The sequence below is a fragment of the Oncorhynchus masou genome, chromosome 1 (assembly GCF_036934945.1).
Source record: "Oncorhynchus masou masou isolate Uvic2021 chromosome 1, UVic_Omas_1.1, whole genome shotgun sequence".
Lineage (NCBI taxonomy): Eukaryota > Metazoa > Chordata > Actinopteri > Salmoniformes > Salmonidae > Oncorhynchus > Oncorhynchus masou.
The window spans coordinates 9,152,681-9,176,866 of NC_088212.1; the positions used below are offsets into that span (position 1 = coordinate 9,152,681).

At 43.6% G+C, this 24,186-nt stretch overlaps 1 protein-coding gene across 1 annotated transcript in view; it reads right to left on the reverse strand.

The window, feature by feature from the left end:
• si:dkey-215k6.1 (transmembrane protein 132C) overlaps positions 1-24,186 on the reverse strand; it is a 469,509-nt gene that overhangs the window by 54,875 nt on the left and 390,448 nt on the right. The window contains exon 5 of the mRNA XM_064935774.1: positions 2,960-3,103. Coding sequence (XP_064791846.1) covers positions 2,960-3,103 — 144 coding nt within the window. The remainder of the gene's footprint in view (positions 1-2,959; positions 3,104-24,186) is intronic.

Genomic DNA, 24,186 nt, shown 5'->3' on the forward strand with positions numbered 1-24,186 from the left:
CTGTTTCCTCCTGTCCCCTCCCCTCCTGTTTCCTCCTGTCCCCTCCCCTCCCATCTCCTTTTGTATCCTTCTGTCCTCTCCTCTCCCCACCTGTCTCCTTTTGTCTCCTCCTGCCCCATGCTGTCTCCTCCTGCCCTATCCTGTCCACTCATGTCTCCTCCCCTCTCCTCTTGTCCCCTCCTGTACCCTGCTGGAACCTGAACTACACATACTGCTGTGTCAACATCAGGACATCACGTATAGCATCCCTAATAACACAACTACACAGAACGCACACGAGACTCACATATCAATTCCCTCTTCCTAACGGGGGGGGGGGGGGGGGCTGTCATCAAGGAGGAGATACACAAGATAAAGGGACATGACTAATGGAGTGACGATAAGACCATTGCGACATTTTTTTTAAACTTTCAAGTGACGCTAGAGGTTCATCTTTGCCATTCAGAAGTCCCAAACACAAACAGTGTTAACTGAAAAAACCTAAGTGAATCAGGTAGATGCTAATCACTTGGTGCTTTTGGGCTAGATTCAATCGGGTCTGCCTTAACACGTGATAACCAACAACTGCAATAGCAGTTTCATTGCTTTTATTTAGGCGATGTGTGAGGTGTAACTGCATTGGAGCTGTCCAATCAGCAAACGCTTCCTGGCGTTTGACAAAACATCCCATGCAGCCTTGTGTAGTATTGTGTTGTATTGTATTGTATTGTATTGTAATGTGTATTGTAATCTACACCATGATTAGGCTGATAGAAATGAATTTCTGTTTTGAATGATTTTCAATTTAAGTGTCATTATTTTTTATATAGCCTAGACCTTCTCGTTCTCGACCTTCTAATGCAAGTGGGACAGGGTGTGGCTTTGTGACAATGACCACACAAGCGGCCGCTCAGCGATTTGACAGCTCTAACGCAGTTACACCTCCAACACCACCAAAACACCAGCGGCAGGGTAGCCTAGTGGTTAGAGCGTTGGACTAGTAATCGGAAGGTTGCAAGTTCAAACCCCCAAGCTGACAAGGTGCAAATCTGTTGTTCTGCCCCTGAACAGGCAGTTAACCCACTTTTCCCAGGCCCTCAGTGAAAATAAGAATTTGTTCTTAACTGACTTGCCTGGTTAAATAAAGGTAAAATTAAAAATAAAAATAAGATGTGGGTGTCGGCTATCTCCAGTTAATACTTGATCTGATTGAATCTAGGCCTTTATTTTGGTGATACACATGTCTGGGAGACAGTCGGTCCCACTCCTCTAGATTCCCCACCAGACCTGGGTTCGGCCTTTGATTGAGCCTGCCTGCACTGTCCAATGAGCGGAGTTTGAATGTTTGGGACTATTCTATTGAACGTTGCACCACCAGGCTTGGTCAAGCAAGTGCAGATAAAGTATTCATAAGAAAACGAATACTATTTGATCCCAGGCCAGGTTGGCTCCATACACAGGTTTCAGAGGTACACTAGCCTTGTGCAGATTGACATATATATATATATATATATATATATATATATATATATATATATATATATATATATATATATATATACATACACATATACATACATATATACATATATATATATACATACACATATACATATATACATACACATATACATATATACATACATACACATATACATATATATATATATATATGGCTTCCACTCCTTTTCCAGTTGTGAGATGATCTGACTTCCAAACAACACTGTCAAAATAACTTTCTTACTGTCTGACTACCTGGAAAAGGCTTCAGGGAGCTATTGTCATATCTGGGTTAAAGGTGTGCTTAACCTGGAGGGAATTCCTGTCAGATTGGCTGTCAACAGAGCAAGCTGGAGATTTTACATGTGGACCTTCCCAGTCACTAGAGAGTGACAACAAAGCCGCTTGTCTGCTTCTGATCCACTTCCTGCTAAAGTGTTGACGATATAACATAACTCTGGAGCGTTCTGATTTGAAACGGACAGGGCCTGAAACAGTTGCCCCTGGCATTAATAACACTTTCTCTGGTCGTCGTTTGTATCACTGCTATGGAATGAGCTCCCGCGGTTCCACTGTTCCATGGTTCCACTGTTCCATGGTTCCATGGTTCCACTGTTCCATGGTTCCACTGTTCCATGGTTCCACTGTTCCATGGTTCCATGGTTCCACTGTTCCATGGTTCCACTGTTCCATGGTTCCATGGTTCCATGGTTCCACTGTTCCATGGTTCCATGGTTCCACTGTTCCATGGTTCCACGGTTCCAGCGTATTGATTGTATTTAAACAACACCTTGCTCCATGTTATAGGAAATTGCCTTGATATTGAATGTGTCAGAGTAATGCTGTTGTTTCGGCCCTTGGCTGAGGGCCAAGCCAATAGGAGTCAATCTTTTAGACGCCACTTTGTCTGTTTTGAACGCTAGCGACAAATAGTGTAATTCAACGTGCTAAACTGTGCATAATCAGGAGAAATAGTACTAGCACCTTTACCAAAAAAACAGACTGTATTACGTCTTGACTTTACAACTCTCTTTATCTAATTCAACAAACACTGAATACTGCTTCCACATAATAACTGCCTAATTATGGAAATGTAGAACGAATTAGCGACAAACTCTGTTTAGCAACTGAGAGCAGCTGAGAGCTATTTGTTGAGAGCAACCTTCATTTCCTCAGTTTCTTTTGTAGGATTGTATTTCTGCTCCATGTGTCCTTGCATTAGCAGACATTAGTGCATTGACATCTGTGTTTTGACAGGAAAGGTTTATGCAAACAACTTAGCCAATGTATTCATGTTCGCTTCGCAAACCGGAAAAAGATACAGAATCAATTGTGTGACTGAGGTTAAAGGTGCAATCTATCGTCTGTACATCGTGGAGTTGAAGACTATCCAAGTAACAATACAGTTCTGTGTTCTGTTTATTGTGTTGGTTTGTTGGGCAATGATGTGGCAGACTGTGGGAAGTGTTCTAGACCGTACCTTGACCACGTCCTCGTCAGTGGACCTGCAGCCGACCGTATCGTCCACTTCCCTCACAGTACCGTCCCACTCCACTGTGACCACCTTCACCGGGACTGCAACACGCCTGCCTGTTAGGATGGCCGTGTTCACAATCTCTGTGTCCTGCGAGAGAGAGAGAAAGAGAAGGGGAGAGGGGAGCAGAGAGAGAGATAGAAAGAGAAGGGGAGCAGGGAGAGAGAGATAGAGAGGGGAGCAGAGAGAGAGAGGAGAGAGATAGAAAGAGAAGGGGAGCAGAGAGAGAGAGAGAGAGAGAGAGAGAGAGGGAGGGAGCAGAGAGAGAGGGAGATAGAGAGAGAGAGAGAGAGAGAGAGAGAGAGGAGCAGAAAGACTACATTAAGACATTTATGAAAATCAAGAGACAGGCGGATTTCGTTTGATACAAAAAAAAATCTCCATAAATGGCAAGGCATAACAAGCCCTTAAGGAGACTGCTCGTGTAGTCTGTCAATCTTGATTTGCCACAGGTTGCAGAATAATGGACCCTCTTCTTTGCAGCCAGTGGGCGATGCCACCAGCCCAGCCTAAATCACACTGTTGCCACCGATTGCAGAGCCCAATTGCAGAGCCAAAGTGGTCCATTGTGGTATTTTCCCCATGTGTACAAAGTACATACAGCGATTTGTCAGTAATGGGTATCAACTGGAAGCCCCACTGTGCTTTCAAGACCGCTCTGAGAGCCTTATGTGTTGTAAATGACAGACCAAAACACAGTGCATAGAAGTTTATCTCGAGATCATAACAGCTTTGAACATTGCCACAAATGGGCTGTTTTAAAAAGAGGCGAATGATGGATTACTCTCTTTCTCGAGACTGTTTGGCAAAATAAAGCCAAACATGACACAAATACCTGTCTGGTCCATGATAACAATGAAATGATTGCAAATCTGATGCAGTACGGTGACTCATGCAGAAGCAAAGCACATTGGGAAACAGCAAACTCTTTTGGCTTTAATCGCAGCCTTAAAGGGAGAGTTCATTATTTTTTAGTATTTCCTTCATTTAATACAATCCACAAAAAAAGTATAGAGCAAATAATATGGCTGTGATGTGTTGTATTACATGAGTGAACTATTCCTTTAATCACAGACAGCTATTCAAACATCAGGTCCTTCGTAAACACTTGAAGTTCAACACTTGAAGTTCAACAATAAGGATCTGTGCACATCATTCATAATCTGCCATGTTTATGTCACTACATTTATTTTGATCTAGAGTATACAGAACATTTAGAAAACTGATGGAAATCCCTTGAATTACATTAAGGGACATTTCCCTTTGCTTCAGTTTGATCCTCCTGATGTAATGGAGGTGATGATGTCATGGAGGTGATGATGTAATGGAGGTGATGATGTAATGGAGGTGATGATGTAATGGAGGTGATGATGTCATGGAGGTGATGATGTAATGGAGGTGATGATGTAATGGAGGTGATGATGTAATGGAGGTGATGATGTTATGGAGGTGATGATGTAATGGAGGTGATGATGTAATGGAGGTGATGATGTAATGGAGGTGATGATGTTATGGAGGTGATGATGTTATGGAGGTGATGATGTAATGGAGGTGATGATGTAATGGAGGTGATGATGTAATGGAGGTGATGATGATGGATGTAATGATGTGATGTAATGGAGGTGATGATGTAATGGAGGTGATGATGTAATGGAGGTGATGCTGTAATGGAGGTGATGATGGAATGGAGGTGATGATGTTATGGAGGTGATGATGTAATGGAGGTGATGATGTAATGGAGGTGATGATGTAATGGAGGTGATGCTGTAATGTAGGGTATGATGTAATGGATGTAATGTAGGGGATGATGTAATGGAGGTGATGCTGTAATGTAGGTGTTGATGTAATGGAGGTGTTGACGTAATGGAGGTGTTGACGTAATGGAGGTGATGATGTAATGGAGGTGATGATGTTATGGAGGTGATGCTGTAATGTAGGGTATGATGTAATGGATGTAATGTAGGGGATGATGTAATGGAGGTGATGCTGTAATGTAGGTGTTGACGTAATGGAGGTGATGCTGTAATGTAGGGTATGATGTAATGGATGTAATGTAGTGGATGATGTAATGGAGGTGATGCTGTAATGTAGGTGTTGATGTAATGGAGGTGTTGACGTAATGGAGGTGTTGACGTAATGGAGGTGATGATGTAATGGAGGTGATGATGTTATGGAGGTGATGTAATGTAGGGTATGATGTAATGATGTAATGTAGGGGATGATGTAATGGAGGTGATGCTAATGATGATGTAATGGAGGTGATGATGTAATGGAGGTGATGCTGTAATGTAGGGTATGATGTAATGGATGTAATGTAGGGGATGATGTAATGGAGGTGATGCTGTAATGTAGGGGATGATGTAATGGAGGTGATGCTGTAATGTAGGTGTTGATGTAATGGAGGTGTTGACGTCATGGAGGTGTTGACGTAATGGAGGTGATGATGTAATGGAGGTGTTGACATAATGGAGGTGTTGACGTAATGGAGGTGATGATGTAATGGAGGTGTTGACGTAATGGAGGTGATGATGTAATGGAGGTGTTGACTTAATGGAGGTGATGATGTAATGGAGGTGTTGACGTAATGGAGGTGATGATGTAATGGAGGTGATGATGTAATGGAGGTGATGATGTAATGGAGGTGTTGACGTAATGGAGGTGATGATGTAATGGAGGTGTTGACTTAATGGAGGTGATGATGTAATGGAGGTGTTGACGTAATGGAGGTGATGATGTAATGGAGGTGTTGACGTAATGGAGGTGATGATGTAATGGAGGTGTTGACTTAATGGAGGTGATGATGTAATGGAGGTGTTGACGTAATGGAGGTGATGATGTAATGGAGGTGATGATGTAATGGAGGTGATGATGTAATGGAGGTGTTGACTTAATGGAGGTGATGATGTAATGGAGGTGTTGACTTAATGGAGGTGATGATGTAATGGAGGTAATTTGTAACTTAAAGATACAGTATTAGCAGCAGGTCATGATGAGATTGGTGCCTCTGGTGAAATAAGTGTCTTCCTCATTCACTGACCCTCTAATGTATATCTTTACCAGATCTTTGCAAACTGGTAGTGTTCCTAAATTGCCAAAGTTATACCCCTCTATAAATCTGGGACTCCAAGATCTTTTAGAAATTATCGCCCAAAATCTGTACTACCATGTTTCTTTTTTTATCCTAGAACAATTGATGTATAAGAGAATGTTGAAACGTTAAAATCACCAATTGTCACGCCCTGGCCATAGAGAGGCTTTTATTGTCTATTTTGGTTAGGCCAGGGTGTGACTAGGGTGGGAATTCTATGTTCCCTTTTCTATGTTTTTGTATTTCTTTGTTTTTGGCCGGGTATGGTTCTCAATCAGGGACAGCTGTCTATTGTTGTCATTGTTGTCTCTGATTGGGAACCATACTTAGGTAGCTCTTGCCCAGATCCTGATATGAATCTATATCAACAACCTGCTGGTTCTTCTACCATACTAATATATATCAACGACCTGCTGGTTCTTCTACCATACTAAACTATATCAACGACCTGCTGGTTCTTCTACCATACTAATCTATATCAACAACCTGCTTGTTCTTCTACCATATGAATCTATATTAACGGCCTGGTGGTCTTCTACCATATGAATCTATATCAATGACCTGCTGGTTCTTCTACCATACGAATCTATATCAACGACCTGCTGGTTCTTCGACCATATGAATCTATATCGACGACCTGCTGGTTCTTCTACCATATGAATCTATATCAACGACCTGCTGGTTCTTCTACCATACGAATCTATATCAACGACCTGCTGGTTCTTCGACCATATGAATCTATATCGACGACCTGCTGGTTCTTCTACCATATGAATCTATATCAACGACCTGCTGGTTCTTCTACCATATGAATCTATATCAACGACCTGCTGGTTCTTCTACCATACTAATCTATATCAACGACCTGCTGGTTCTTCTACCATATGAATCTATATCAACGACCTGCTGGTTCTTCTACCATACTAATCTATATCAACGACCTGCTGGTTCTTCTACCATACTAATCTATATCAACGACCTGCTGGTTCTTCTACCATACTAATCTATATCAACGACCTGCTGGTTCTTCTACCATACTAGTCTATATCAACGACCTGCTGGTTCTTCTACCATACTAGTCTATATCAACGACCTGCTGGTTCTTCTACCATACTAATCTATATCAACGACCTGCTGGTTCTTCTACCATACTAGTCTATATCAACGACCTGCTGGTTCTTCTACCATACTAGTCTATATCAACGACCTGCTGGTTCTTCTACCATACTAATCTATATCAACGACCTGCTGGTTCTTCTACCATTCTAATCTATATCAACGACCTGCTGGTTCTTCTACCATATGAATCTATATCAACGACCTGCTGGTTCTTCTACCATACTAATCTATATCAACGACCTGCTGGTTCTTCTACCATATGAATCTATATCAACGACCTGCTGGTTCTTCTACCATACTAATCTATATCAACGACCTGCTGGTTCTTCTACCATATGAATCTATATCAACAACCTGCTGGTCTTCTACCATACTAGTCTATATCAACGACCTGCTGGTTCTTCTACCATATGAATCTATATCAACGACCTGCTGGTTCTTCTACCATACTAATCTATATCAACGACCTGCTGGTTCTTCTACCATACTAATCTATATCAACGACCTGCTGGTTCTTCTACCATATGAATCTATATCAACGACCTGCTGGGTCTTCTACCATACTAATCTATATCAACGACCTGCTGGTTCTTCTACCATACTAATCTATATCAACGACCTGCTGGTTCTTCTACCATATGAATCTATATCAACGACCTGCTGGTTCTTCTACCATACTAAACTATATCAACGACCTGCTGGTTCTTCTACCATACTAAACTATATCAACGCCCTGCTGGTTCTTCTACCATACTAATCTATATCAACGACCTGCTGGTTCTTCTACCATATGAATCTATATCAACGACCTGCTGGTTCTTCGACCATATGAATCTATATCGACGACCTGCTGGTTCTTCTACCATATGAATCTATATCAACGACCTGCTGGTTCTTCTACCATAATAATCAATATCAACGATCTGCTGGTTCTTCTACCATACTAATCTATATCAACCTGCTGGTTCTTCTACCATACTAATATATACCTGCTGGTTCTTCTACCATACTAATCTATATCAACGACCTGCTGGTTCTTCTACCATATGAATCTATATCAACGACCTGCTGGTTCTTCTACCATACTAATCTATATCAACGACCTGCTGGTTCTTCTACCATATGAATCTATATCAACAACCTGCTGGTTCTTCTACCATACTAAACTATATCAACGACCTGCTGGTTCTTCTACCATATGAATCTATATCAACGACCTGCTGGTTCTTCTACCATACTAATCTATATCAACGACCTGCTTGTTCTTCTACCATACTAATCTATATCAACGACCTGCTGGTTCTTCTACCATATCATACTAATCTATATCAACGACCTGCTGGTTCTTCTACCATACTAATCTATATCAATGACCTGCTGGTTCTTCTACCATATGAATCTATATCAACGACCTGCTGGTTCTTCTACCATATGAATCAATATCAACGACCTGCTGGTTCTTCTACCATACTAATCTATATCAACGACCTGCTGGTTCTTCTACCATACTAAACTATATCAACGACCTGCTGGTTCTTCTACCATATGAATCTATATTAACGGCCTGCTGGTTCTTCTACCATACGAATCTATATCAATGCCCTTTCTGGTTCTTCTACCATACTAATCTATATCAACGACCTGCTGGTTATTCTACCATATGAATCTATATCAACGACCTGCTTGTTCTTCTACCATATGAATCTATATTAACGGCCTGGTGGTCTTCTACCATATGAATCTATATCAACGACCTGCTGGTTCTTCTACCATACTAATCTATATCAACGACCTGCTGGTTCTTCTACCATATGAATCTATATCAACGACCTGCTGGTTCTTCTACCATACTAATCTATATCAACGCCCTGCTGGTTCTTCTACCATATGAATCTATATCAACGACCTGCTGGTTCTTCTACCATACTAATCTATATCAACAACCTGCTGGTTCTTCTACCATACTTCCCCTTCTTTTTGCAGATGATATCAATTAGATTTTATCACAACATTTCTATTTGCTTATTAATGAAACAACTCAGGCATTGCCAATTTCTGAATGGTTCCAGATAAAACAATATCTTCAAATGTAGAAATAAATAAATCCTACTTCATTGTATTTACTAGTAAGAATAAGAAATATTGTTTAAAAAAAACACATGTAAAAGCCAGAATCTCAATTGGGGTTGAATAAAATGGAACAATTCAAATCCACACGATACCTCTGAGTTTTAATTGATGAAAAGTTATCCTGAAAATATCATATTCAATTTGTCTCAAGCAAAGTGATGAAATCAGTTGGTATCATCAGAAAGATGAGTGGTTTGGTTCATCAGGCTTGCTTCCTAACTCTATACTACAGCTTCATTTACCCATATCTCATTTACTGTATTATTGTCTGGGCCAGTGCATACAATGCCTGGCAAAAGTATTCATCCCTCTTGGCATTTTTTCCTATTTTGTTGCATCACAACCTGTAATTTAAATGGATTTTTATTTGGATTTAAGGGGAAACATTTAAATGTCTTGGAATGGCCTAGTCAAATCCCAGATCTACATCCAATTGAGAATCTGTGGTCTGACTTAAAGATTGCTGTACACCAGTGGAACCCATCCAACTTGAAGGAGCTGGAGCAGTTTTGCCTTGAAGAATGGGCAAAAATCCCAGTGGCTTGATGTGCCAAACTTATAGAGACATGCCCCAAGAGACTTGCAGTTGTAATTACTGCAAAAGGTGGCTCTACAAAGTATTGATTTTGGGGTGGTGATAGTTATGCATGCTCAATTTTTCAGTTTTTTTTTTGTCTTATTTCTTGTATGTTTCAAAAAAAATATTTTGCATCTTCAAAGTGGTAGGCATGTTGTGTAAATCAAATTATACAAACCCCCCAAAAATCCATTTTAATTCCAGGTTGTAAGGCAACGAAATAGGAAAAGTGCCAAGTGGGTGAATAGTTTCGCAAGCCACTGTGTGCCTCTTACCTACACAAATTACTCATCATACAAATTACATTTGCAAGACTAGTCACCTCTCTCTAATTACCTGGCTCCATCTGCACTTTAAGAAACTCAATATCTTGTCTCTTTACCACATTAATGTTAGGCAATTATGAACTTTCATCTACAAATACTCCTACCTCCCAGAAAGTCTACCTAAACCCTTTCATGGATTCTTCCAGGTTAATTCTGAAATTCATTTATCTAACACCAGACACTGTGATAACCTTCCCCTCCCCACTGCTGCAGCTCACATAGAGAATTGACTATCAGATACAGAGGTAAGAGAAGACTGGAGGTCAGACTGGGGGTCAGCCTGATGAACCAAACTACCCAGTAATCTCCTCTGTGAAGACTGGGGGTCAGACTGATGAACCAAACTACCCAGTAATCTCCTCTGTGAAGACTGGGGGTCAGCCTGATGAACCAAACTACCCAGTAATCTCCTCTGTGAAGACTGGGGGTCAGCCTGATGAACCAAACTACCCAGTAATCTCCTCTGTGAAGACTGGGGGTCAGCCTGATGAACCAAACTACCCAGTAATCTCCTCCATGAAGACTGGGGGTCAGCCTGATGAACCAAACTACCCAGTAATCTCCTCTGTGAAGACTGGGGGTCAGACTGATGAACCAAACTACCCAGTAATCTCCTCTGTGAAGACTGGGGGTCAGCCTGATGAACCAAACTACCCAGTAATCTCCTCTGTGAAGACTGGGGGTCAGCCTGATGAACCAAACTACCCAGTAATCTCCTCTGTGAAGACTGGGGGTCAGCCTGATGAACCAAACTACCCAGTAATCTCCTCACCTGATGAACCAAACTACCCAGTAATCTCCTCTGTGAAGACTGGGGTCAGACTGATGAACCAAACTACCCAGTAATCTCCTCTGTGAAGACTGAAGGGGGTCAGCCTGATGAACCAAACTACCCAGTAATCTCCTCTGTGAAGACTGGGGGTCAGCCTGATGAACCAAACTACCCAGTAATCTCCTCTGTGAAGACTGGGGGTCAGCCTGATGAACCAAACTACCCAGTAATCTCCTCTGTGAAGACTGGGGGTCAGACTGATGAACCAAACTACCCAGTAATCTCCTCTGTGAAGACTGGGGGTCAGACTGATGAACCAAACTACCCAGTAATCTCCTCCATGAAGACTGGGGGTCAGCCTGATGAACCAAACTACCCAGTAATCTCCTCCATGAAGACTGGGGGTCAGCCTGATGAACCAAACTACCCAGTAATCTCCTCTGTGAAGACTGGGGGTCAGCCTGATGAACCAAACTACCCAGTAATCTCCTCTGTGAAGACTGGGGGTCAGCCTGATGAACCAAACTACCCAGTAATCTCCTCCATGAAGACTGGGGGTCAGCCTGATGAACCAAACTACCCAGTAATCTCCTCTGTGAAGACTGGGGGTCAGCCTGATGAACCAAACTACCCAGTAATCTCCTCCATGAAGACTGGGGGTCAGCCTGATGAACCAAACTACCCAGCAATCTCCTCCATGAAGACTGGGGGTCAGCCTGATGAACCAAACTACCCAGTAATCTCCTCCATGAAGACTGGGGGTCAGCCTGATGAACCAAACTACCCAGTAATCTCCTCCATGAAGACTGGGGGTCAGCCTGATGAACCAAACTACCCAGTAATCTCCTCCATGAAGACTGGGGGTCAGCCTGATGAACCAAACTACCCAGTAATCTCCTCCATGAAGACTGGGGGTCAGCGTGATGAACCAAACTGTCTGTGAGAAGCTCTATGATCTAGACTGCTATTATCTGATCCCGATTGACCAAATGGCACCCTATTACCTATTTAGTGCAGTTCTTTTGACCAGAGCCCTACAGGCCTTGGTAGGGCACTATAAAGGAGATATTTGGCTGGTCTAAAGTAGTGCACTATGAAGGGGATAGGGTGCAATTTGGAATGCATCTTACATTTGTAACAGCCACTGTTTTTTTACAACCACTACTGTATAATATAGGACTTCATTGTAAATAAGATTTTTTTCCTAATTGACTTGCCTAGTTATATAAAGGTTAAATAAACACAAAAAATATATATAAAAGCGATTTTTATTTTACCTGATGAATATTTCATGTGGAATGTTTCCCCAAGGACCAATACCATAGCTTCCTGTTACAGATGATATGAGGCAGAATCTGAGAACTGTGAGAAAGATATATCTGTGTGTGTGTGTGTGAGAGAGAGAGAGAGAGAGAGAGAGAGAGAGAGAGAGAGAGAGAGAGAGAGAGAGAGAGAGACAGAGAGAGAGAGAGAGAGAGAGAGAGAGAGAGAGTTCATGTCTGTACACAGAATGTGTGTGATATATCTGTGTGTGTGTGTGTGTGTGAGAGAGAGAGAGAGAGAGAGAGAGAGAGAGAGAGAGAGTGTTCATGTCTGTACACAGAATGTGTGTGTCTGTACACAGAACGTGTGTGTCTGTGTGTCTGTGTGTCTGTGAGGGAGTCAACTACCATCCTCAGACTGTTTGAAGTTCTAACCGGAGGCAGCAGAGCAGGGTGTGGGGGTTGAGAGGAGAACAGTGCCAGTGCCACACCAAATTGACATTTTAACTTTATGAAAAGGATGGTAATTGCTCAGGGAGAGGGGTTCAACGCATCTGGCCCTTACAGCCGTCTCGCTGGCAATAATGAGCAGGCATTAGAGAGCAGGACTTGCCAATGAACTCTCTGCCACTCACACACACCATCTCTGTCTCTCTCACACACGCATACACACACTGTACTCACACACAGCATGCGAGAAGGGAGAGACACACACATAGAGAGAGAGAGAGAGAGAGAGTGAGAGACAGAGAGAGAGAGAGAGAGAGAGAGAGTGAGAGAGAGAGAGAGAGAGAGAGAGAGAGAGAGGTTGGTCAGTAGACAGGACCAGGGAGGATGTCTAATGCTTTACTCCCTGGTACTAATATATCTCTGACCTTTCCTTAATGAGCAAGGCAAACATACAAGCTCTCGTTCTCGCTCTCTCCCCCCCCTCTCTCACTCTCTCCCTCTCTTTCCTCCCTCTCTCTTTCCCCCCTCTCTCTCCTTCTCTCCCCCCTTCTCTCACTCACTCTCCCCCCTCCCTCTCTTTCCTCCCTCCCTCTTTCTCTCTCCCCCTCTCTCTCTCTCCTTCTCCCCCCTCTCTCTCTCACTCTCTCCCCTCCCTCTCTCTCCTCCCTCTCTCTCCTTCTCTCACCCCTCTCTCTCTCCTTCTCTCTCCCCCTTCTCTCACTCACTCTCTCCCCTCCCTCTCTCCCCTCCCTCTCTTTCCTCCCTCTCTTTCCTCCCTCCCCTCTCTCTCTCCTTCTCCACCCACTCTCTCTCACTCTCTCCCTCTCTCTCTCTCTCTCCTCTCTCTCTCTCTCTCCTCTCTCTCTCCCCCCTTCTCTCACTCACTCACTCTCTCCCCTCCCTCTCTTTCCTCCCTCTCTCTCTCTCTCCCCCCCTCTCTCTCTCTCCTTCTCCCCCTCTCTCTCTCACTCTCTCCCCTCCCTCTCTCTCCTCCCTCTCTCTGTCTCTCCTTCTCTCCCCCCTCTCTCTCACTCTCTCCCCTCCCTCTCTCTCCTCCCTCTCTCTCTCCCTCTCTCTCTCCTTCTCTCCCCCCCTCTCTCTCTCCCCTCCCTCTCTTTCCTCCCTCCCTCTCTTTCCCGAGTCCTTAGTGCAAAATCAAAGCAGTCAGTTTTCCTCCTCTGCCAGTGATGTTGACCCCCTACAAGGAGACTCCTATGCCTCCTGCTGTGCTCCGGTCACTCAGCTCTAGCCTCCCCTTTTAGCTGTTTTCTACCACCCACCCAGAAACCTCCTCAGAGTCAGAGCATTGGGCAACACACAGATGAAGCGTGCAGGGATTCTCTCACCGGAAGAGGGAAATCGGCGTCTATATGCCAGCATGATCAATAGTTGTGTGTGCGTGTGTGCGTGCGTGACAAAGAAGGAGAACCTAGACTGCAATGACCAAGACATGGAGAAAGAGACACAAGCAAAATAATGAAGCATATCTCTTTTCATTTTACCTCGGGGAGGGGGGGGGGGGCAGGCAGATCTTTGCATGGCTGTGAAGATGCTGTACTGTAGTATGACCCGGGGCCCAGATAGACAGATGTTCATTCCGATATACACTTTCATATGTATCAAGTAATCCCACCACAGGCACCATTTACCAACAGCACGCAACTAAACACATGACAGTGATGAGCAATGAAGCAGATTATCAGCTTGAATCAGACAAGACAGAGCAACAAACCCAATAAAGAACTCCTGCTGTAATTAATAGCATTCTATTTGGCTGTCATAATAATATCACCCATTTCAGCACGGTAAACACCACCCCCAAAAAAGACACCATAGTCTACAAACGAGTTAAAGTAAGTAGGGAAAGCAAAGCAATTAACATGGCAGACGACCAGTGTGCAATCTGTGTTAATGTGTTAAATTCAGTTAATACCCTGCTCCTTTACCTCCCATCATCACAAACTGTGAAGAGGCACAGCTACTGCAAATGCACACGGAGAGAACTAGGAAAATGAATATCCTTGACGCCACATGACTTAATCCCCTTTACAACCATTTTGCTAATGTGTTTCAACATTTCCGACGGAGGGGGGGGGGGGTCCTTTAGATTTTCCCTGGAGGAAAAAAAGACGAGTGAGAGGAGAGAGTATTTCATGCTTGTCCGGTGGAATTATCAAGTTTCCCGTCAAAATGAAATGCTATGAAACGCTTCCTGCTGTCTTCAAAAGAGCAGGGCCGTGGTTAAAGTTAGGGGGATGCTGATAAGGACTGTGTGAATGGTCACCTGGTGGAAGGATACACGTCGGGAGACGGACGAGACGAGGCTTTCTGTAATGTTACTGATCTTACTGTGGCTAGTGTGCCGTATCCAGAACCAAGCCCTCACATGAAGGCTGATTCACAACAAAAAAACCATTGGAACCATTTAGAGCAACAGATGCAATGTTCACCACATATAGGAAGAGAGTAGGGTTGAGGTCAATACCCTTTCAATTGCAGTCAATTCAGAATCTAAACAAAATTTCAAATCAAATTCCAAATGTTCCAAATTGAAAATCATTGGAATTTCAGTATACTTCCTGAACGTCCTGTATTTCAGTATACTTCCTGAACGTCCTGTATTTCAGTGTACTTCCTGAACGTACTGTATTTCAGTATACTTCCTGAACTTCCTGTATTTCAGTATACTTCCTGAACTTCCTGTATTTCAGTGTACTTCCTGGACTTCCTGTATTTCAGTGTACTTCCTGAACTTCCTGTATTTCAGTGTACTTCCTGAACTTCCTGTATTTCAGTGTACTTCCTGAACTTCCTGTATTTCAGTGTACTTCCTGAACTTCCTGTATTTCAGTATACTTCCTGAACTTCCTGTATTTCAGTATACTTCCTGAACTTCCTGTATTTCAGTATACTTCCTGAACTTCCTGTATTTCAGTGTACTTCCTGAACTTCCTGTATTTCAGTGTACTTCCTGAACTTCCTGTATTTCAGTGTACTTCCTGAAATGACGGGAATTGAGCCCAATCCTGGAGGTTTGAGGTTTGATTTCCCACTGATCATAGGAAACGGTTGTGGATTCAAGTGTGTTGGGCGTTCACTAGTGTGCTTGTCACTGAGCAATGAAAAATCCCCCCCCCCCCCCAAAAAAAATAAATAAATAAATCAAATTCGACAAAGAAACAGCTCAACTGTAAACTACCACTCTACAATAACAGAGCAAATAAGACCCGACTGGCATCACACCAAATACTGCTGTTTTGTTTTGCTCCAGTACAGTATGTAACCTGGCGAGCGTGCTGTCTTTGCAGCGTGTACAGTCTACTCCCCTCACGGCTGAGTTAACACAAGCAGCAGGCTCGTGCTGCTGCTTCTCCATCCACTGAAATGTGGGGATTTCATTCCTCGATTCTGGCCCTGCATGACTAGCCACCCCCCCCCCCCCCAACCCCCCAGGCCACCAATTCCATGCATCTTATTTCTGCTAACAGTTTTGATCTTTCTCCACGCTCCACTGAATGTTTGCAACTAATTTCAACAAATTCTGTCACTTGGGAAGCAGACCATCTTTTTTTTCTTCGCCACCCTCTCACTGTCATTTCAGTTAAAAAATAAAAATAAAAAACTTGCCTATCAAATTCTGACTGGACTCCAGTGCATATTTATTTGATTTAACCAACTAGCCAGAATTAATTTATTTGAAACTTTGCTTCAATGTAAGTCTTCAGTGTACTTAGCTAACTTGCCTTGGCATCCATATTGTCACGCCCTGGCCTTAGTTATCTTTGTTCTTTTGGTTAGGCCAGGGTGTGACATGGGTGATTTATTGTGTTTCGTCTTGTCTAGGGGTTTTATTAGATTAATGGGGTTGTGTTCAGTTTAGTTGTCTAGGTAAGTCTATAGTTGCCTAGAGTGGTTCTTAATCAGAGGCAGGTGTTTATCGTTGTCTCTGATTGGGAACCATATTTAGGCAGCCATATTCTTTGGGTATTTTGTGGGTGGTTGTTCCCTGTGTCAGTGTTTGTGCAACATGGGACTGGTTCGGATTTTCACGGTTCTTGTTTTGTAGTTGTGTTCATGTTGAGATTTTCTTATTAAAAGAACCATGGACACTTACCACGCCACATATTGGTCCTCCGATCCTTCTCGCCTCTCCTCTTCAGACGAAGAGGAGGAAAACCGTGACACATATTGACTAGCCTGCACTTTGACACGTTCCTTGTTCTGAAGGGATGAATGTGTTAGACTGACTACAACGGCTGCTCAATGTTACGAGTCACTCTGCCACTGCTGTTTAACAGCACTACAGTTTCAGCTCAGTTACAAAATACGTCTCTTACCACTGACGCAGACACTTATTTAAAGGCCAATGAAATTCCCTGTCGAGTGAGCAGCCAATCCCCTCTCAGTGTGGATGAGAGCGCAACATGTCCAGTTATTGTCAAAGGCTAACAGGCCTCTGCACAGGTAACAACGGAGGAGAGTGAAGCAGTCACAACGGGAGGATACTACAATCTAACAGGCCTCTCAACAGGTAACAACGGAGGAGAGTGAAGCAGTCACAACGGGAGGATACTGCAATCTAACAGGCCTCTGAACAGGTAACAACGGAGGAGAGCGAAGCAGTCACAACGGGAGGATACTACAATCTAACAGGCCTCTGAACAGGTAACAACGGAGGAGAGCGAAGCAGTCACAACGGGAGGATACTACAATCTAACAGGCCTCTGAACAGGTAACAACGGAGGAGAGCGAAGCAGTCACAACGGGAGGATACTACAATCTAACAGGCCTCTGAACAGGTAACAACGGAGGAGAGCGAAGCAGTCACAACGGGAGGATACTACAATCTAACAGGCCTCTGAACAGGTAACAACGGAGGAGAGCGAAGCAGTCACAACGGGAGGATACTACAATCTAACAGCCCTCTGAACAGGTAACAACGGAGGAGAGCGAAGCAGTCACAACGGGAGGATACTACAATCTAACAGGCCTCTCAACAGGTAACAACGGAGGAGAGTGAAGCAGTCACAACGGGAGGATACTACAATCTAACAGGCCTCTGAACAGGTAGCAACGGAGGAGAGCGAAGCAGTCACAACGGGAGGATACTACAATCTAACAGGCCTCTGAACAGGTAACAACGGAGGAGCGCGAAGCAGTCACAACGGGAGGATACTACAATCTAACAGCCCTCTGAACAGGTAACAACGGAGGAGAGCGAAGCAGTCACAAAGGGAGGACACTGCAATCCATAATAGATTGAAACACACCACAAGGCCCCACATCGAGTGACAGTGCCAGTCCTCTCCAACCTCTCACTGTGAGGACACGGGAGATGGAGACTGGGGATGCAGCCCAAATTTGCACCCTGTTCCGTATATAGTGTCACACTAGCGCACTATGAAGGGAATAGGTTGCCATTTGGGATGGAAACTGTGCGGCTGAGGGACATGCCATGGCAAACTCATCAAAATATTAAACCTTTATTTAACTAGGCAAGTCAGTTAAGAACAAATTCTTACTTTCAATGACGGCCTAGGAACAGTGGGTTAACTGCCTGTTCAGGGGCAGAACGACAGATTTGTACCTTGTCAGCTCGGGGATTTGAACTTGCAACCTTCCGGTTACTAGCCCAACGCTCTAACCACTAGGCTACCCTGCCTCCTCTACACTCTAACCGCTAGGCTACCCTGCCGCCTCTACACTCTAACCGCTAGGCTACCCTGCCGCCTCTACACTCTAACCGCTAGGCTTCCCTGCCGCCTCTACACTCTAACCGCTAGGCTACCCTGCCGCCTCTACACTCTAACCGCTAGGCTACCCTGCCGCCTCTACACTCTAACCACTAGGCTACCCTGCCGCCTCTACACTCTAACCGCTAGGCTACCCCGCCGCCTCTACACTCTAACCACTAGGCTACCCTGCCGCCTCTACACTCTAACCGCTAGGCTACCCTGCTACGAATTGGCTGATCGGTGCTTCAGCTGGAAGTCATTCAGGCTAACACTCCTCTGGTGATAGACGCTTCGATCCAATAACATGCCATTTTGGCCTAATAGGTTTCAGGGGGAAACATATAGACCAGATGCTGTTTCTGGGAGCAGGGAATCGGGTCATGGCCAAGAGGACAAATGCTCTGGTAAAAGTCAAGATGACAGACTTTCTGTTTTTACTGTGATTGACTTATTTGACTGTATTTACAGTATTTTACCTTGCATATTGGGTGGCAAAAGTGTCATCCACATATCTAAACGTCAACAACAACAAAAAAATATTTACTACCGTTTCCAAAAAAAGGGTTCAAAACATTTCTAGAATGATGTCAGTAATTGAGCATAGATAATTTGAATATAGTTGCGACTAAACTGTCTCACATAATTTCACCCAAGGCAGCTCGTAACGAAAAACAATTATCCTTCAGTAAAACACAACCTTGGATCATAGAGCAACGATGTCCCTCCCATTAGAAATGTAACCGTTTCAAACCCCAAGTGCCAATTCTGTTCAATGCCATTGTATTGTGTTATAATGTAGCATAATTGGGATAATTTACAACATATACTTTGCCTCCTCTGGGACAAGCAGTAACAAGTAGAAACAGTTCATCTGGGTTTTTTTTGTTGTTGTTGTTGAAAACAGACAAACAAACGGACAAAGTGTTTTACGAGCCTGGCCAAGGCTGTCCGTGGTAGTATTATAGAGAGACTGAAGTGCAATTTCTGTAACAGCTGATTAGCATAAACAGAACAACAACAGACATCATACGGCTATTTTATGTTAATGTGTGTGCTGGTGACATGCACATGATTGGCTATTGAACAGTGAAAGGACCATAACACATCTGCAATCAGGTTCGACGGTGCAACCAGCACAACTCAACCCCGCAGTGGACGACTCCAATGATGAAACGACGTGGTAGCATCGTCGCGACAACCAAGGGCACTGTGGATGGGGTTAGAGGGAGCTACGACGCTCGGGATTTTGGGTTCAATTGCAGTACAATCACAGTGTTGTTTTCGGTTGAGTTTTTTTCTTCTATTTAACCCTAACCATAACCACACTAATACAGTGTTGTAGTAGTTGAGAACGTTCTCCAGACCACATATTGAGTGTCTTGGTCTTGTCTCGGTGTGGGATACGTTTGTACTCGGTGTTGACACGATCTCAGGCAGTGAGTACTCATAAATTCCTTCCTAGAACAGCCGAGGCCAGCAGAGTAAAAAAAACTCCATTCAGCGCATAAAACCACTTTACCAGGCCAAATATATACACTCCTTTCTGCAAACATGAATATCTTAACAGCCTTCATATCTATTATAGATTTGTTTCGCGCAGTGGTGAACCTGTAGGTCTTCAGTGGTGAACCTATAGGTCTTCAGTGGTGAACCTGTAGGTCTTCAGTGGTGAACCTATAGGTCTTCAGTGGTGAACCTATAGACCTTCAGTGGTGAACCTGTAGGTCTTCAGTGTGACAGGTTAGTATAGTGGTGAACCTATAGGTCTTCAGTGGTGAACCTATAGGTATTCAGTGGTGAACCTATAGGTCTTCAGTGGTGAACCTATAGACCTTCAGTGGTGAACCTGTAGGCCTTCAGTGGTGAACCTATAGACCTTCAGTGGTGAACCTATAGACCTTCAGTGGTGAACCTATAGACCTTCAGTGGTGAACCTATAGGTCTTCAGTGGTGAACCTATAGGTCTTCAGTGGTGAACCTATAGGTATTCAGTGGTGAACCTATAGGTCTTCAGTGGTGAACCTATAGACCTTCAGTGGTGAACCTATAGGTCTTCAGTGGTGAACCTATAGGTCTTCAGTGGTGAACCTATAGGTCTTCAGTGGTGAACCTATAGGTCTTCAGTGGTAAACCTATAGACCCTTCAGTGGTGAACCTGTAGGTCTTCAGTGTGACAGGTTAGTATAGTGGTGAACCTATAGGTCTTCAGTGGTGAACCTATAGGTCTTCAGTGGTAAACCTATAGGTCTTCAGTGGTGAACCTATAGGTCTTCAGTGGTGAACCTATAGGTCTTCAGTGGTGAACCTATAGACCTTCAGTGGTGAACCTATAGACCTTCAGTGGTGAACCTATAGGTCTTCAGTGGTGAACCTATAGGTCTTCAGTGGTAAACCTATAGGTCTTCAGTGGTAAACCTATAGGTCTTCAGTGGTGAACCTATAGGTCTTCAGTGGTGAACCTATAGGTCTTCAGTGGTGAACCTATAGGTCTTCAGTGGTGAACCTATAGGTCTTCAGTGTGACAGGTTAGTACAGTGGTGAACCTATAGGTCTTCAGTGTGTAACAGTTTGTGTGATTCTGAGGACAGCAACCGTATTACCAGGTCACTTCTTGTAAAACACAACGGGCCAGAGGTGTAGTGGAGAGTATGTAGGATATACTCAGGTATAAGTTGTATACCGCCTGCTAGCATTAGTTGTTGATCTTGTTGATGTGTATAACTGAGGGAGAGAGAGCTTACCTTTTCATGGTTGTTTGATCAATAGGACTGTAAAGTTCCCAAATGTAAGAGGACTCCTGTGGTGTTTACATATTTACCGAAATACAATTTTGTGGTATTTTGTGGCTTCTGGCGAATGTGTTTTAATGATCTAATATCGTGCTGTTGCAACTTGCAACTGCCTGTAAACACACAGTCCAGTTCAAAGTGGATGATGGCAGGCTCAACTGCCTGTAAACACACAGTCCAGTTCAAAGTGGATGATGGCAGGCTCAACTGCCTGTAAACACACAGTCCAGTTCAAAGTGAATGATGACAGGCCCTACTGCCTGTAAACACACAGTCCAGTTCATAGTGAATGATGGCAGGCCCTACTGCCTGTAAACACACAGTCCAGTTCATAGTGAATGATGGCAGGCCCTACTGCCTGTAAACACCTCCAGTTCAAAGTGGATGATGATGACAGGCCCCTGTAAACACACAGTCCAGTTCAAAGTGGATGATGGCAGGCCCTACTGCCTGTAAACACACAGTCCAGTTCAAAGTGGATGATGGCAGGCTCAACTGCCTGTAAACACACAGATGATGACAGGTCCTACTGTCTGTAAACACACAGTCAGGTTCATAGTGGATGATGGCAGGCTCAACTGCCTGTAAACACACAGTCCAGTTCAAAGTGGATGATGGCAGGCTCAACTGCCTGTAAACACACAGTCCAGTTCAAAGTGGATGATGGATGCCTGTAAACACAGTCCAGTTCAAAGTGATGATGGCAGGCCCTACTGCCTGTAAACACACAGTCCAGTTCAAAGTGAATGATGACAGGCCCTACTGCCTGTAAACACACAGGCTCAACTGCCTGTAAACACACAGTCCAGTTCAAAGTGGATGATGGCAAACTGCCTGTAAACACACAGTCCAGTTCAAAGTGGATGATGGCAGGCTCAACTGCCTGTAAACACACAGATGATGACAGTCCAGTAAACACACAGTCAGGTTCAAAGTGGATGATGGCAGGCTCAACTGCCTGTAAACACACAGTCCAGTTCAAAGTGGATGATGGCAGGCTCAACTGCCTGTAAACACACAGTCCAGTTCAAAGTGGATGATGGCAGGCTCAACTGCCTGTAAACACACAGTCCAGTTCAAAGTGGATGATGGCAGGCCTGTGTTGCTGCGTTGTATAAAGGCACGCGTCGGTCTACGTAGACACTGGTCCTGTCATATCTAAGTGGTCGCTTGTCTGAATTTAAAAAGTGTCACATTCTTCCTGGGGGTGTAAATGAACAGATTTTAATAAGATTTTATGGCACTAAAATGCTGGCAGTTCCACTTTAAATGCATCAATGTTTCACAAGAGATGGCTAACAACAGCAAGCACACCACGGCCTGTCATTTCAAACGAAAACAAATGAGTCATAGTAGGCAGAACAAGCAAGGAGGTGGACAGAGCCAAGCACGAGCTAGTGAGATCCTATTGGCTCGTTCTAGCATACATATGCATATTTTTGTTAGGGAACGCCTTCTCTGTGAAGTGCGCGTGTGCTATTACTCAATTTGCCTTTGCACTCCTAAAAAAAAAAAACTTTGCCAAAAGGTAAAGTCTACAGAACTTAGTCCACTCTGTTCATAACAGATTCTAGTTTTGGGAACAGAAAACTGTATTGAGATCAAATGTTTCATTGATGACAAAATGTGCAGAATGTCGGGCAAAACCCATCTGGTTCCATTTTCTCCCACTGCCGGCCAGTGGGCTTCCTCTCACTACCATATTTGGTAGTGAGTGAAAATGCCAAGCGGATGCTTCACATTTATACATCCGGTGAAATATCTGTCTCCAGATGATGATAACTTGAAACTTGTGAACTTCTTGTTGAAAGTTAAAAAGGGAGAAGCTAACAAATTAGCAACAACATCCTCTTTGATAACACCTGCTGCAGCTGCTGCAAACTAGCAAACAAAACTTAGCTAGCTAGACCGTGGGAAAACTACTGCTCGCTATTGCGCAATGACCTGTTGGCCTTCAAGAAGGCAGAAGTTTCCATAGCTTTTGTAAAAACAGTCCCACCACCCATTTAGTCAAAATGTGATTGGTTGCTTCCACTGTCACTCAAAATTGTTGCCCTAATACAGTTGAATGGCAGATGCCTTTATCTACTGTAGCTTCTGATGGCCTAGCCAATGGATGACTTAGCTAGCTAGATTTATCTCCCCAGAGACCAGCAAAGAAAAATCATGATTGGATCTTTTTTTTTGTCTTCAGTGTTAACCCTTTCATTTCCAACACGAACTGAAGAGATTAGATCAGAACATAATTGAAAATAATAATATGATTATAATTATATTATTATAATAACTAGAAGGCCTATGGTTCCCCACTGTGTTTGGGTTAAGTAATCATTTGTAGAGTTATTCTATTTTCCCTCAGCATGCATTTTTTTCACTATTCTGAATCTCTGAAGAATCCATATGTTGTTCTGAAATATGAACAAAGAAATAATGGACATTTTTAAGTCTTATTAAGGTGGTGATTTGACAAAATGATTAATCATGGTTTTGAATTGGACTCGCATTGTTCTGGTCTTGGTCTTGACCTTGTCCCCCTCCCGGTCTCGGTCATGTCTCGGTCTCGCCTCCCTTCCGGTCCTGGTCTTAGATTGGTCTCACTTTAGGTGGTCTGGAACACAACACTGATTGTTAACCTAATCATCTAGTGTTCTAGAAGTAATAGAATCATTCTGAACATTCTGAGTGAACATTCCAAACACGGAGACGGGATGTATTTCGTCTGTTTCCAAACTCGACATGTGCGGTCGTAATTCTGGAGGATGCGTGGAGCTAGCATCCCATACACTTCCCTGTATCGTCTTTAGTTAGAAATCCTTGTTATATTTGGCTAGTTTCTCATTGGGGAGGAGACTTCCCCTCTCTATGGTTTGGATTCAACAATGTTCAAATGTATCCCTACTGTAAGGGAAGGAATGTTTGTAGTGA